Source organism: Clupea harengus, unplaced genomic scaffold, assembly GCF_900700415.2.
Source record: "Clupea harengus unplaced genomic scaffold, Ch_v2.0.2, whole genome shotgun sequence".
In the NCBI taxonomy this organism is placed as follows: domain Eukaryota; kingdom Metazoa; phylum Chordata; class Actinopteri; order Clupeiformes; family Clupeidae; genus Clupea; species Clupea harengus.
In genome coordinates this window covers 6,815-19,163 of record NW_024880454.1, presented here as the reverse complement: position 1 = coordinate 19,163, position 12,349 = coordinate 6,815, and the positions used below count along the sequence as shown (strand labels likewise).

The 12,349-nt window shown below is 38.9% G+C and overlaps 2 protein-coding genes across 2 annotated transcripts; one reads left to right on the top strand and one right to left on the bottom strand.

The window, feature by feature from the left end:
• Nucleotides 1-1,696: 1,696 nt before the first annotated feature.
• Nucleotides 1,697-3,549, top strand: timm10b (translocase of inner mitochondrial membrane 10 homolog B (yeast)). Its single transcript, XM_042707001.1, has 3 exons — nt 1,697-1,924; nt 2,024-2,119; nt 2,545-3,549. Exons 1-3 carry the CDS (start codon nt 1,898-1,900, stop codon nt 3,367-3,369), a joined length of 948 nt encoding a protein of 315 aa, XP_042562935.1. The 5' UTR covers nt 1,697-1,897; the 3' UTR covers nt 3,370-3,549.
• A 4,876-nt stretch (nt 3,550-8,425) lies between these two features.
• Nucleotides 8,426-12,102, bottom strand: LOC122132185 (T-cell receptor-associated transmembrane adapter 1). Its single transcript, XM_042707002.1, has 6 exons — nt 11,870-12,102; nt 11,081-11,191; nt 10,726-10,771; nt 10,520-10,584; nt 10,036-10,097; nt 8,426-8,817 (listed from the first exon to the last, which is right to left on the bottom strand). The coding sequence occupies exons 1-6, from the start codon at nt 11,874-11,876 to the stop codon at nt 8,506-8,508; spliced, it is 603 nt and encodes a 200-aa protein (XP_042562936.1). The 5' UTR covers nt 11,877-12,102; the 3' UTR covers nt 8,426-8,505.
• Nucleotides 12,103-12,349: the final 247 nt, after the last annotated feature.

Here is a 12,349-nt window from a genome sequence, read left to right as displayed (position 1 = left end):
ACCTATCACGTGAGGTGTCCCAAAGTTACATAGGAGTACTCTGTGGTTAAGTTTACCCAATCGTGACCGAGTTTAGCATATTTTAAATGAATTTAATTTGACTGCATGAGGCAATGTGTTCTATGTGTGTATTGCTGTGGGCTGCCCAGAACTGCCAGGACCCAGTTCTATTTAAAGTTAGTTTGGCTGTGGTTTTATATTGGTCTGTGCTTGAATAAAAGTGACTCCAGCTCTGAGAGGCATTTATATTATATATTAAACCAGCAGTATGCAGGAATTTACCCATTTTGCTATGTTTTAGGAAACAAATTTAGGTGTAACAACAACAATAATGATAAGCTATAAATAGACTTATGTAGCACCTTTCAAGCGTTTGCACAAGGTGTTTTCCAAGATATGCATAGCAACGACGCATAGGCCAACTAAAACATAAAGAGCACAACCATAAAAGAAGATAATTATCAAGTTAATTTTGATATGGTCTTGTGAAGGACAGATAAACACACCTGGCGTTTCCACTGTATAGCCCTGATGTGCACTGTGTAGCCCAGATGTGTACTGTGTAGGTCAGACCACACCACACAGCACACGATATCCACACACCATGATATAACCAACTTTATTTCAAGCAATTCTAGTTGTCACATGTGCTGTGGTTGGTTTTTGCAAGGTTTGCTCGGCAGAACTCCTTTCTCATGCTTGAATACATTTAATGTACTACATTACTAGAGTTTTAGACCATTTGTAATTTCTTTTATCCTAAGCAACCAACAAGTTAGGTTCACCACAGACACCAAATTATAAAACACCTGCATAAGACTTGCCAGAGCACCAAGTTTCCATTTTACCAGATACAAGTGCAAGAGACCGTCACTGTAGAGGAAGTTAAAAAAGGAACTACAAATCAAAGGTGCAACAGTAACCTTCAGCGCGGCACTACACAAGAAGACAAATTATGCAGACCTTCCGAGGAGAAGAGAGGGGATTGCAGGACATAGCATGTGCTCGTTTGCAGGGCAGAGGTGCGAGACGTGGGGCAGTGCTAGGGGTCCTGCACCTATGCTTCATGGCAAAGCCATCCTGTATACTGGGAGTAGATAGATGGATACGTTATTAATCCCGAGGGAGATCAGCTCCAGCCTGCTAGCTGGCACCCCTTCTAAGAACTTCACTGACATTAAATGTGATATATAACCATATATGGCACTTTTGCATCAATATTTTTAGTTAGGTGAAATATACAAAGATATCAGAGTCTGACAGGCCTTGGACCCTGTCTGACTGATTTCACTTTTCACCAGCTAACTATACTTACTATACTAAAAATACAGTAAAGAGGACCTTGAAATGTGTGTCAGCTGGCATACTATTACTAAACACATAGACTTGAAGAAGTGAAGTATACTCCATCTTGTATCTCTGACGGGTACATGGTCAAGAAATTGATTTGAAGTTAAGGCAGTGATACATATCTAATAATAAAACAATTATGTATAGTTAAACGATGTTAATGCATCGCATCAAGTATAAACACTCCCTATTTTTCCCCTTCGAATGTGACAGATTCTGTACAGGGGAGAAGATTGGGGCCCTTTTTCAGTTTTTCAAAGGGCACATCAGATTTTACAGTAAGCGTAATGTGTACTCCACCACAGTAAGCGGCACTATTTATTATTTCACCGAATGTTGCGCCTTTTGTAAACCCGGAGAAGAAACCGAGTAGGCGTGGCGAAGAAGAACATGGCGACGCACTTGTGAAAGTCATGAGCTACTCGTCTGGGGAGAATTACCGGTCTTATTGTATTACAAAACTATATTAACAATGATTTAATGCCTTAGGTACCACATTGCATTTAAACGAGAGACATATTTCTTCTGGGACTGCAGTTGTTTTACAATGGAGCATATTCAGCAACTACGAAATGTAAGTTAACGTTAACCTAATATATATGGTAGAGTAAACGTAAGAATGTTAGTTTAATAAATTGTGTGCTGCTGTTTTTAACGAATCCATTCTTTTCAGTTGAAGGATTTTCTGATGGTTTACAATCGGATGACAGAGATCTGCTTTCAACGATGCACAACCAACTTCAATTACAGATCTCTCACTATGGACGAGGTAACGCGATCAGGGATTATCTTTGAATTATTAGAACATGCAAAGGCATCCCTCGGTCAGTCTTACGATCCCCTTATTTAACTTTCTTTCTTGAGCCTTGTTATAGGTAAGGTTAAATTAATCTCCTCAACGGATCTTTAGTGGCGGTGTATTTTCCACCACAGGATCTTAGATAAACGTAAACTCCTGATCAACCGCTGTTCATTCATTGATGGAGAGGTGAATTGGGGCCATTCATTGAAATTGCATGATGTTAAGGTCTGGCTGTGATGTGTTTACATGACATGTTGATAATAATGGAATCCCGCATGATCTCTACGTCATATAGTTAAATAGAATACTCCTGCAATCCTTTCACTTGCAAGTGCTTGTGAGTCCATTTTATTTGCCTTCCATGTGACTCCTATCTGTAATACCTCCGGTAGGAGCGCTGTGTGGACGGCTGTGCGGGTAAACTCATCCGCACCAACCACCGCCTGATGGGCACTTACGTGGAGCTGATGCCTGGAATGGTGCAGCGGCGTATGGAGGAGCTGGAGAGCAAGTCTGCTGAAATGGCCAAGGAGGAGGCTCAAGCCGCCGGTGCCGGAGTGGCGCTGACAGCGGTGCCAGCAGTGCCAGGCCCGGCAGCCGTAGATGTACCCGTTGCGGTCGTCCCACCGGACGTGGCAGCAGCCTTCACCACCGCAGATGCCCCACCTGTGTTTGTCTCCGAAGCCACAGGAGCAGTTCCAGATCTTTCGGCCTCAGCTTCACAGGCTGCAGACATGCCCGTGATGAATGGACTGTCTTTAAATGCAGCTGCTGGGAATGGTGCACCAGTCTTTGTCATGCCACCAATTCTGGCACCAGAACTGTCAGCTCCATTAGACTTAGTCCCTCTTATGACAGAATCCCCTAGTTCTGAAGCTAAGGTATCAGTGCCCACAGCTGTTAAAGCATCAAGTACACCCATTGCTATACCATCAGTGACCGAGTTACCCATACAGGGGTCCGCACTCAGCATTTCTGAGGAAATGAAGATCTTCTCACCTATAGAGCTACCATCAACAGCACCACCACCAGCGCTGTCAGTCTCTGCATTATTAACAGAGTCCAGCCCTTCAGTCCCTAATTTCGTGAAGGCTTCGTCAGATGTCATTGCACCTGTTCCTGTACCTAAACCTGTTGACATGCCCAATGGCATCATGTCTAAGCCAAGCCCTGAAAGTATCAGTGGGTCTGCAGCCGACTCCAAGTCCTCATCTTGAGTTAAACAAACAGACCTCTTTTGCTGGTACAGTATTAAAAGGTGTCATCAGATATTTGAGTACCTTAATCAAGTAGAGGAACTGCAAATTGGATATTCAAAATAAAAATAACTACATTTGCAAGCACTGCATATATGTATGTAATGATTAACTTTTTTATTAAAAAGATTCTGAACTGGAGACTTTCCCTTTAAATGATTACTGAAACAACAAAGACACTGTATGAAACAACAACAAAAAACAAGTTACAGTTTGCGTTTTAATTTAAGATGGGTGAATACAAATAATGAATTTTCTGTGGGAGAATGAGGGACTGAAAGCTAAAACGCATAACCTTTAAAAGTGTACCTTCTGTGTGTGTGTAAGCGAGGGCTGATAGCAAAATGACCTCAGACGTGGGAAACCCACCATGTGGTCATCTCTGCTGACATAATGCTTTGGCGTCAGAGAAACGCTAACTTCAACCTTTATAAACCTTGAATCTTGAGTGTGAATTTTCACCTAACATGGTGGATCATGCACAGTACTGGCAACGTTTGTACAGGGCATGGCCTATGGACTGGTGTTTCTTGTGCCCTACAAACCCATAGCGTTACTTAAAGGCAGTGTCTGTGATTCTGCCGAAACACTGTTGACATTTCAACTCAACAGGCAATCAAATTACACCCCTCCCTTCCGTGCTCCTGAAGCAACATGTTGTTTAGAGAGAACAGTGTATGGCTCAGTCCAAGCCAGAACTAAGTATGAATACCGGAGTCTTTTTCAGTGCACATACTGAATGGACAGCTAGAGGACCACAAGGAGCAATTAGCTGAATTTGCATTGGATTACCATCGTGGACTGCATCTTTAAACAGTATGACTGTGATGGTGAGAATGTATTTTTCTGTTGCTTTACCAGCCGGCATGGCAACCATCCCCTTTTAACCAATCACAAGAGTGAGAGCCCCTCATCAGCAGTTCACATGACACCATGAACACACGTTGACCTCATTCCACTCAGAACACTTAGGAACAAGACTGACAGTGTTTGGGGCAGAAGCATTACATAAAGATGGACCATCGGAGATGAGTAAGAAATTAGTTAATGTGGTGAATGCAGGCCTGGATAGTGTTGGTAAGAGGTCTGTGTGGGATCAGTATTTGATTGGAGGTTGACGTTAAAGAGGTTATAGGACCAAACCAACCAGTTATCTGCCACAGCCAAACACAATGGCCAAAAAAAGGCTTATGCTTACATACATTGAGATCTATTTAGTTCTGTCCAACAAGCCTAGTTTCATATAAACATAGCTTATTATTATTATACCTTATATTTAACTAGTTTAAGTTAAATATTTAAACTAGTTTAAGTTAAATATAAAAATGGCTTAAAATGAGATGTCATTTTCCCTGATGGCACAGTACTTCATTTAAGCACACGCACAGAGTTAGAAACGTCAGCACTTAGGAATCAAAGACAGACATGTAATGTTTCATCTCATAAAGGCGTATGATTAACACACATACATACTTGATTAAGGTCAGCGTTTCATATTTCTCTATCTCACCCCCACAACATCTCAGAATGAGCGGGAGCAAGAAGTGTCAGAAGCAGTGAACTGATACAGTCAGGGACTGTACTGGTTATGTGATCACAGGCATGACCTTTTGGAAATGAACACAACAACATCTACCTTCTATTGTTCAACTGAAAAGTAATCCTTAAACTGTTAATTATTTGCATAAATGTTCCACAGATTGGAAAAGTCACTGTCATAATGTGACATTTCAAAAGTTTTGAGATAACAAATGGGCTGTTCTGTATCTATAACCCCTGAAGTTAATAGTCTCTGAACATTGTGTAGGTTTTAAGCTAGTTGCAAGTAGTTATTATAGTGGAGTGTAATTTTTGGTGTGTAAGTGGTATGTCAGTATGTGAAAAAAAAAACCTGAGCAGCAGGGATCTGACCTCTAGGGGGAGCCATAACCCCAGGGAAGGCAGGTAAGAGAGTCTTACCTGAAGTCTTACCTAGACTTCACTGAGCATCGTGCTCTATCTGCAACAATAAAAACTTCAACCAAAAACATGCAGGGTTAAATTAGATAAATATATAAATATAGATAAATATATATTATTCTGCCTTTTTATATATTTTTATGTTATATTTTATGTTTTTATTTCCATGACATCATACTCTACCTCCAGCAGTAATGTCACTTATTTAATGAAATATTAAATATTAAGTATGACTGTTCTTTTTTCATGATTGATGATTTTGTATGTGTGCTCTTAAGAGATTTGACATTATCCACATTAAACTTGGCATGATTGTAGCCCCACATAACTCATACGGAATGTAAGGTTTGTCTTCCTAGGTGGGCGAGTGCCTTTGTGCTAGCACCCCCTGAAGTGGGGCAAGCTCACTGCACATTTTGGGCATTAGCTCTACAAGCGACAACTCCATTTTAATAGTAAGTTGGCCTCTAGGAGACGCATGACCGTAGCTCATTACAATTCATTTGTGGTGTAGTGCCACCTAGTGAATAACGTTCAATGCAAAAATCTCGCGTTTCACTAGGCAATATTTTGTGAAGTGCAATAAATAACTTTGGTTTATTGATTCAAAAGATTGGTAGGGTCTGAAATATATGGGAGTCACAATGTGGGAAAGGCAAGCAACTACATAAAACTTCAAAACTACTGTTCACTGTGTCTTCACAGAACGATGAATTATGGCTTAACCATTACGTCTTATAAGGTCTGAGTATTTTTCAGTTCCTGGGGCTAGAGGCTGTATGTTATATTGTTTGCCATATCACTATTATTTGCCATATCACTTTTACCAATATTAGAGTAAATGTAGCCTCTTCTGTTTACCCAACATATGCCATGTTTGTTTTACTTAACCCTAAAACACCTTTTGTATCATATTTGCTACATGAGTTTTTGAGACATCCATGTCATCATGATCAATAATAATCCATGCAGTGTAGGTGCACTGCAGATAGAAGTGGGCCTTTCAGTCCCATATCCAAAATGGCTGCCTTCATGTATTTATATTGTTATTAATATTTCAATATAAAAAATACTGTATTGAAGCAACTTATTATTACTTAATATTTCATCCTTTTTTTTCATAGTAAAATCTTGTTGAAAATATATGACTCAAATATGATACAGCCGGTGTAAATCCCTCCATCGTCTTTGTACTGCAGTTGACATGTGACAGAAAGATCATATCTTAGCAACTTTTGGTAAATGGACTCAAGACCCCTTCCTGAGGTGATGCAAAGATGTCGCCTCAGTTGACCACTGGGGAGGGTCATGATAAGCAAAACTTCATCAAGGTGAAATAAAAAAAAAAACGGTAAAAAGGTTCCTGTTTGAAAAAAAAAAGAACTAACCACCATGAAATATTCACTCCATCGTTTTTGTATTGCAATTAGTGATGCAATTCATGACTCTTTGATGACACAGATCTTGATATATGTTTTAAATAAAAACATTTTATTTTTAAATAAAAAAATTGCCATAAAGGCCTGATTTATCAAATGTAATACAAAAAAATGTCAAAAATGTAAATGACTACTTTTTTAATATTTTGTCAAAAGGTCCAATAGACACTTCAACCAAAACATTACAGGGTTAAATTACACATATGGATAAATATATATTATTCTGCCTTTTTATACATTTTTCAATACTGTTTTTATTTCCTAGTTTCTTTTTCAAACATCATGCAGCGGTCATATAACACACCCCTATGCAGTATGTCCCGTTTTCACACTACTAGATAGCTGGAATCTAAAAGCTTTAATGTCTGTGGTGAGAGAGTGGGTTCATGATAACCAGAGGTTTGTTTACGTTTGAACAGAGGTGGAGTTTTTAATTGATCTTTCACATGAACAGTAATTTTATCCTTGCACCTATTTAAAAAAATCTCTTCTTTGAAGACTTTGAAATGGAGCAATTGGATCTTTGCAGAGAACGCAGATGCCCTTTGTCTACCGTCTTCAAAAGGCCTTTTCAACTGTCAGCTCTCCATCTATGGTATGCGGAAGAGTCTGTACATATTTTGCTACAAGTGTCCCTTGCAACTGTTGTCATTGTTTTTGCAATCGACAACAGCTTACATAACTTTACAGTTTTCTTTCCACTCTTGGTTCTTTTGATGGTTCTTGGTTCTTTTCACACCATGCAGATCTCAGTCCTTAGATGTTTGCCAAGGACGTCTCTTGAGCCTACCTCTTATGTGAGTGTATTTTCTCCCAGAATTTGCTTTATTTATTTATTTATTTTCAATGTTTGAAGCATCTTGTCTCCATTTTTTGTCAGTAGATTGCATCTGAAACGCAGGACTTTTAAAGTGGATTTTAGGTAAGGTATTTTAGGAATAGAACATGATCCTTTACTTTTTGACCAGGTCAGATATTTGAGAGAGAGAAAGAGAGAGAGAGAGAGAGAGAGAGAGAGAGAGAGAGAGAAAGAGTGGGAGAGAGAGAGAGAGATTGTTGACCAGGTCAGATATGAGAGAGAGAGAGAGATTTATTTTACACTTCCAAGGAGCTACTGCACATAAATACTAACTAATACATCACACATTAAGAATGAGCAATAACACTGCCAATAGTACTCTAATCCTCAATAACACTGCCAATAATACTCATATCCCCAATAACACTGCCAATACTCTAATCCCCAATAACACTGCCAATACTCTAATCCCCAATAACACTGCCAATAGTACTCTAATCCTCAATAACACTGCCAATAGTACTCTAATCCTCAAGATGTCCTTAAAGACTTCAAACATGAGTACAGTTTAGAATTTTACACATTCATCATTTCACGTGATTACTCTTCTTTCATGATGAAACAGACCATTTTCTCAGACCCCCAAACAGGACTCATTTAGGGTCTGAGTCATCGTACAAGCTGTGTTTGATGTTTTGACCCGACTTCAGGTCCCTCTCCCTAAAACTACGGGTCTGAGTCAGGTTTAGGTTTAGGGTCATTTAGAGTAATTAATCAGGGCCAATTACACTTAGAAATACTCAAACACATGAGTTGTGCATTCACAAGCACACAATTATTTATTCTTTACTTAATTAAGTACAATGTAAAGAGTGGGATTAGTTTCTCTCTCTCTGGCTCTCACCAGTCCTCCGTCTTGCCCTCTGCATTCCCCAGCTCCTGCTGCTTCTCCCTCTCCAGCTCCTGGGCCTCCTGTGCAATCTGCTGGCTGTTGAGGTAGATGCTGTGACGGGACACCATGAGGCTGCTGCTCCTGGAGGGCAGGGTGGCCTCCTCCTCGGGGTCCGCCACTTCCAGAGAGCCCTGTGGCGTCATGTGGGCCTGGTGGGTCTGGTTCTGGTGGGCCTGGTTCTGGTTCGTCTGGAACTTGCGCTTCTTTTTGTGCTTTTTGGCAATGCTCAGGTCAAGGGAGGCGTAGGAGACATCTGCCTGCTAAAGACCAATTTCACGGCAACAGATTAGTCACTTACGGATTCAACGGGTGACATTATATCTTGTCAGTGATTTAAAAAAACGAAAAATGTTTTGAAGCGTGTGTAATTAACTTTTGCTAGAGATCTTGCTAACTCTTTAGTTGTTATGTGAAAGAACATGGTCTTGTCTGTGCCACTTTGTTGGCCTGATGGTGGGTGTATGTGGACAGTAAGAGGAATACATTTTTCTTTGATGAGGCAGCTGAAATAAGGTTTGCCTCGCAAAAACATTGCTACAACCACCATCGCTACAACCACCATCGCTGCACAACCCTGTCAATGAGTTATACTACTTTTTAATGTGGCCTGTGATACAAATGCAAAGGCACTTTTGAAAACATGGCAAAAAAAAAGAAGGCATGAATGTAATATTACCACAATAATATTTGTTTAGACTTACAGAAACATAACAATCAGACCAGATCAGACATTAAGACATCCACGTGACATCTAGGACTGTGAATTCAGAGGGAATAGGCTGAAGCAGATCGGAGAGGCACGGGGAGCATAGACTTGTTTGACCACATTAATAATGGGATATTTGAAGAGGTAGTTAGTAGTTACGGCCTTATTCCAAAATGATATAATAAGCAAATCATAGATGAGAGGCAAGTCTTTCAAATTAACACCATTTTGGAAATCAAAAATAAGAGTGGACAAGCAGCAACCCATGGCTTTGACTACGTCTAGCGACATTCTTTCTCTCCTTATCTGAGAAAACCCTTGGCCCAAAAAAGTTTTCTTTCAGAGCAGAGCTCTGCATATAAAAATGTTTCTCACAATTGTTGCTATTCATATTGGCTATGTGAAGTGAATACTTGCATGAGTAAAGAGACACGTGACCGATATCACATTTACATTCATGGTTTTTCTTAACGGGTTATAAAGCCCTATAGGATTACAGGCAGGTTGAATAATATATAATAATTTTTCTAATAACTAATTACTTCTCGCATTCATGTCAACACCTCTCTCAGCATCCATTTTTTGTCAACTAGTAAACAGTATAATACACACGCTATAGATTATTACCGTTAAACCATTAATATTAATGCATGGAAAGGGATGTGTAAGCATTTTCAAATGAGATTTTTACAATATTTAAAGTATCCCGGTCAGCACAGTTCAGTCGTTCACATGAACATTGATACATCAAAGTTGTTCATTATTTATTTACCTTTTGTTTTCGTTTAGGACCTGCCATTTGCTCATAGCACACATCGTTTTCCGCCTCGGGTTCTGGAGCGCAAACAATGAAAGGATCAGTGCGAGGAACAGAATGAAAATGAAAAGAAAGTCAAAGAAATACTTTGAAGACAGACAAATATTACAATTTTGATCAAAGGAAAAAGGGTCAGTTGCATTCACTGTGTCTACCATCATGAGTGTCATGAGTCAATTATACATTTATGGATGGGTTTTTTAAGATTATTAAAAGTTAACTATTAATAAGACTATTTAAGATTAACTAATTAGGCCTAACTAATACGTCTATTTATCAGGGAGATCTGTGTTTACTGTATGAATTGAAATCACATTTATATTTTTTATATACCTTTGAAAGGTTCAGCATGGAAGGAATTCAACAACAAAGGCAATACTTAAGATTAGACCTTAACCCTTTTTCATATTTTCTATATGGATCATCACACACAACTCACCCCCTCCGTTTGTGCATATATTTCCATAGATTGGATTGTCCTGCTGTTGCACTTCCTCCTCAAACCTAAAACCATAGTAAAATCTTATATCACCACAAGAGCAGTCAAGTGCACAATCAGTGTAGTACAACAAGAGTCGAATACATGCATTAATTTACATAGCGCTGTCACCAAAGGAAAATGTATGTGGTAGAATCAGCCCATACCTCTCCTCGCTCCGCTCAGAATAGTTGTACAGGTACTCCTCAGCATCTGGTCAAAAAATATTTCTGTTAAGGATTTTTGTTTCTCTTGTCGTCTACAAAGCATAAATAAAGTACTAGCATGGAAAATGATATGCAATTAATTACTTCACATAAACTTATTGTCAAATTACATGTCAAGTAATTCAAGAGCCTATTGTATAAAGTATGATCAGTCAGTATAAAGTTTAAAAGGTAGGAAATGGAACACTTAAGAGACTAAATCAATGAGGACATACATGTACTAATGAATGCGCACTGGTTGTGACTTAAAAAAATCAGATTTGGTCTTGGTTGTTCCTGCGAGATTGCTACATACCTCTTACTTTTTGGTCTCTGCGTCTCATTGAATACAACAGAATATTGAAACTGACAGAAATAATCAACGCCAGCCCGGTCAGAAACAGACCTATATAGGCCACTTTACAATCTAGGGAAAAAAACACAATATGAATTTCATTTTTTATACGCAGACTATTGAAAATGCAGAAATTGTGAAATCCTGGAAATATACTGTATATTTCTGAAATATGTATTTGCCAAAATGATATGATACAGTTTAATGATACAGCATGACACAGTTTGATGAAAATATAATTTGTATGCCACCAACACCATACTATCCATTCTACTATGAAGTAATGATTCAGACTGTCTCTCAAAGCATCTAAAGGTAGTATACAGTGCTAACAGAGGCAAAATCCAATGTATTCTAATGAGAAATATCCTAACTCTGAAACATGTTGCTGTTTAAATTATTTATCAGCTGGTTAATTGGAACATGTTCAATGAAAATTTTGGTTAACAATGTCTGAGACGTGTTGGTTTCTCTGTGTTGTTTCGCATTCTTTACGGACAGCTTTCGAGCAGTTAAACTGCTAAGAAAATGTCCATACATTTTATATTTTGTCAATGTCAAATATTGAATGTCTGCACATCATGTGATATGACATTAAATACATTTTCTTAGCAGGTTAACAGAATGTTGTTAATCTGTTAATACCAATAAGCTAGTTTAAAATTGGTAGGTTTTTTAAATCCTTGAATGGTTGGCATTTAAAAATGGAGTAATATTGGTTTCTTTAGAAGCCATAACAATGTTTCTCACCCGACATTTTAGATGCTAGTGGCAGTGGACATGTGGATCCATTATGCGTCCTCGATCAGGACATGGTTGTATCACTGCAGTTTCCTAGCTGGGCTGTTTGTGTTAACCTGTCTGCTATTTTTACCCTGTGTACATGTCTTTTTCAGTTACAAACAGGAAATGTGGTCGCTACCCTGCTTCTGTGCTTGCCTTCGTGAGGAGAGACCTGCCTGGCGTGTGGGTTCAGCCTCACACGCTGAACAGGCTAAAGATAGGTGATTACACCTCGACATGTGAAACATCAAGATGCTGCTTTTTTGTCAGCACTCATGTTCAAATAGCTGACAGAATTAATTTGTTAAGGGCTCACAATAATAAAAAAGAACATGATGGGCTGATCAGGAATTTCCCCAGAGGCATGGCAATAACATTTCCATGAATTGCAATGGGGCGATTGATCTAAATCTCAAATCTCAAATCTAAATCTTTGCGTTGTACCGA

Coding starts and splice junctions, on each gene's coding strand:
- LOC122132185 (XM_042707002.1), bottom strand. Junction 10,772..11,080: donor CAGAGACCAAAAAGTAAGAG/GTATGTAGCAAT, acceptor TTTTTTGACCAG/ATGCTGAGGAGTACCTGTAC. Junction 10,098..10,519: donor TATATGCACAAACGGAGGGG/GTGAGTTGTGTG, acceptor TTTGCGCTCCAG/AACCCGAGGCGGAAAACGAT.
- timm10b (XM_042707001.1), top strand. CDS start 1,898: ATGGAGCATATTCAGCAACTACGAAAT. Junction 1,925..2,023: donor ATATTCAGCAACTACGAAAT/GTAAGTTAACGT, acceptor CATTCTTTTCAG/TTGAAGGATTTTCTGATGGT. Junction 2,120..2,544: donor GATCTCTCACTATGGACGAG/GTAACGCGATCA, acceptor TACCTCCGGTAG/GAGCGCTGTGTGGACGGCTG.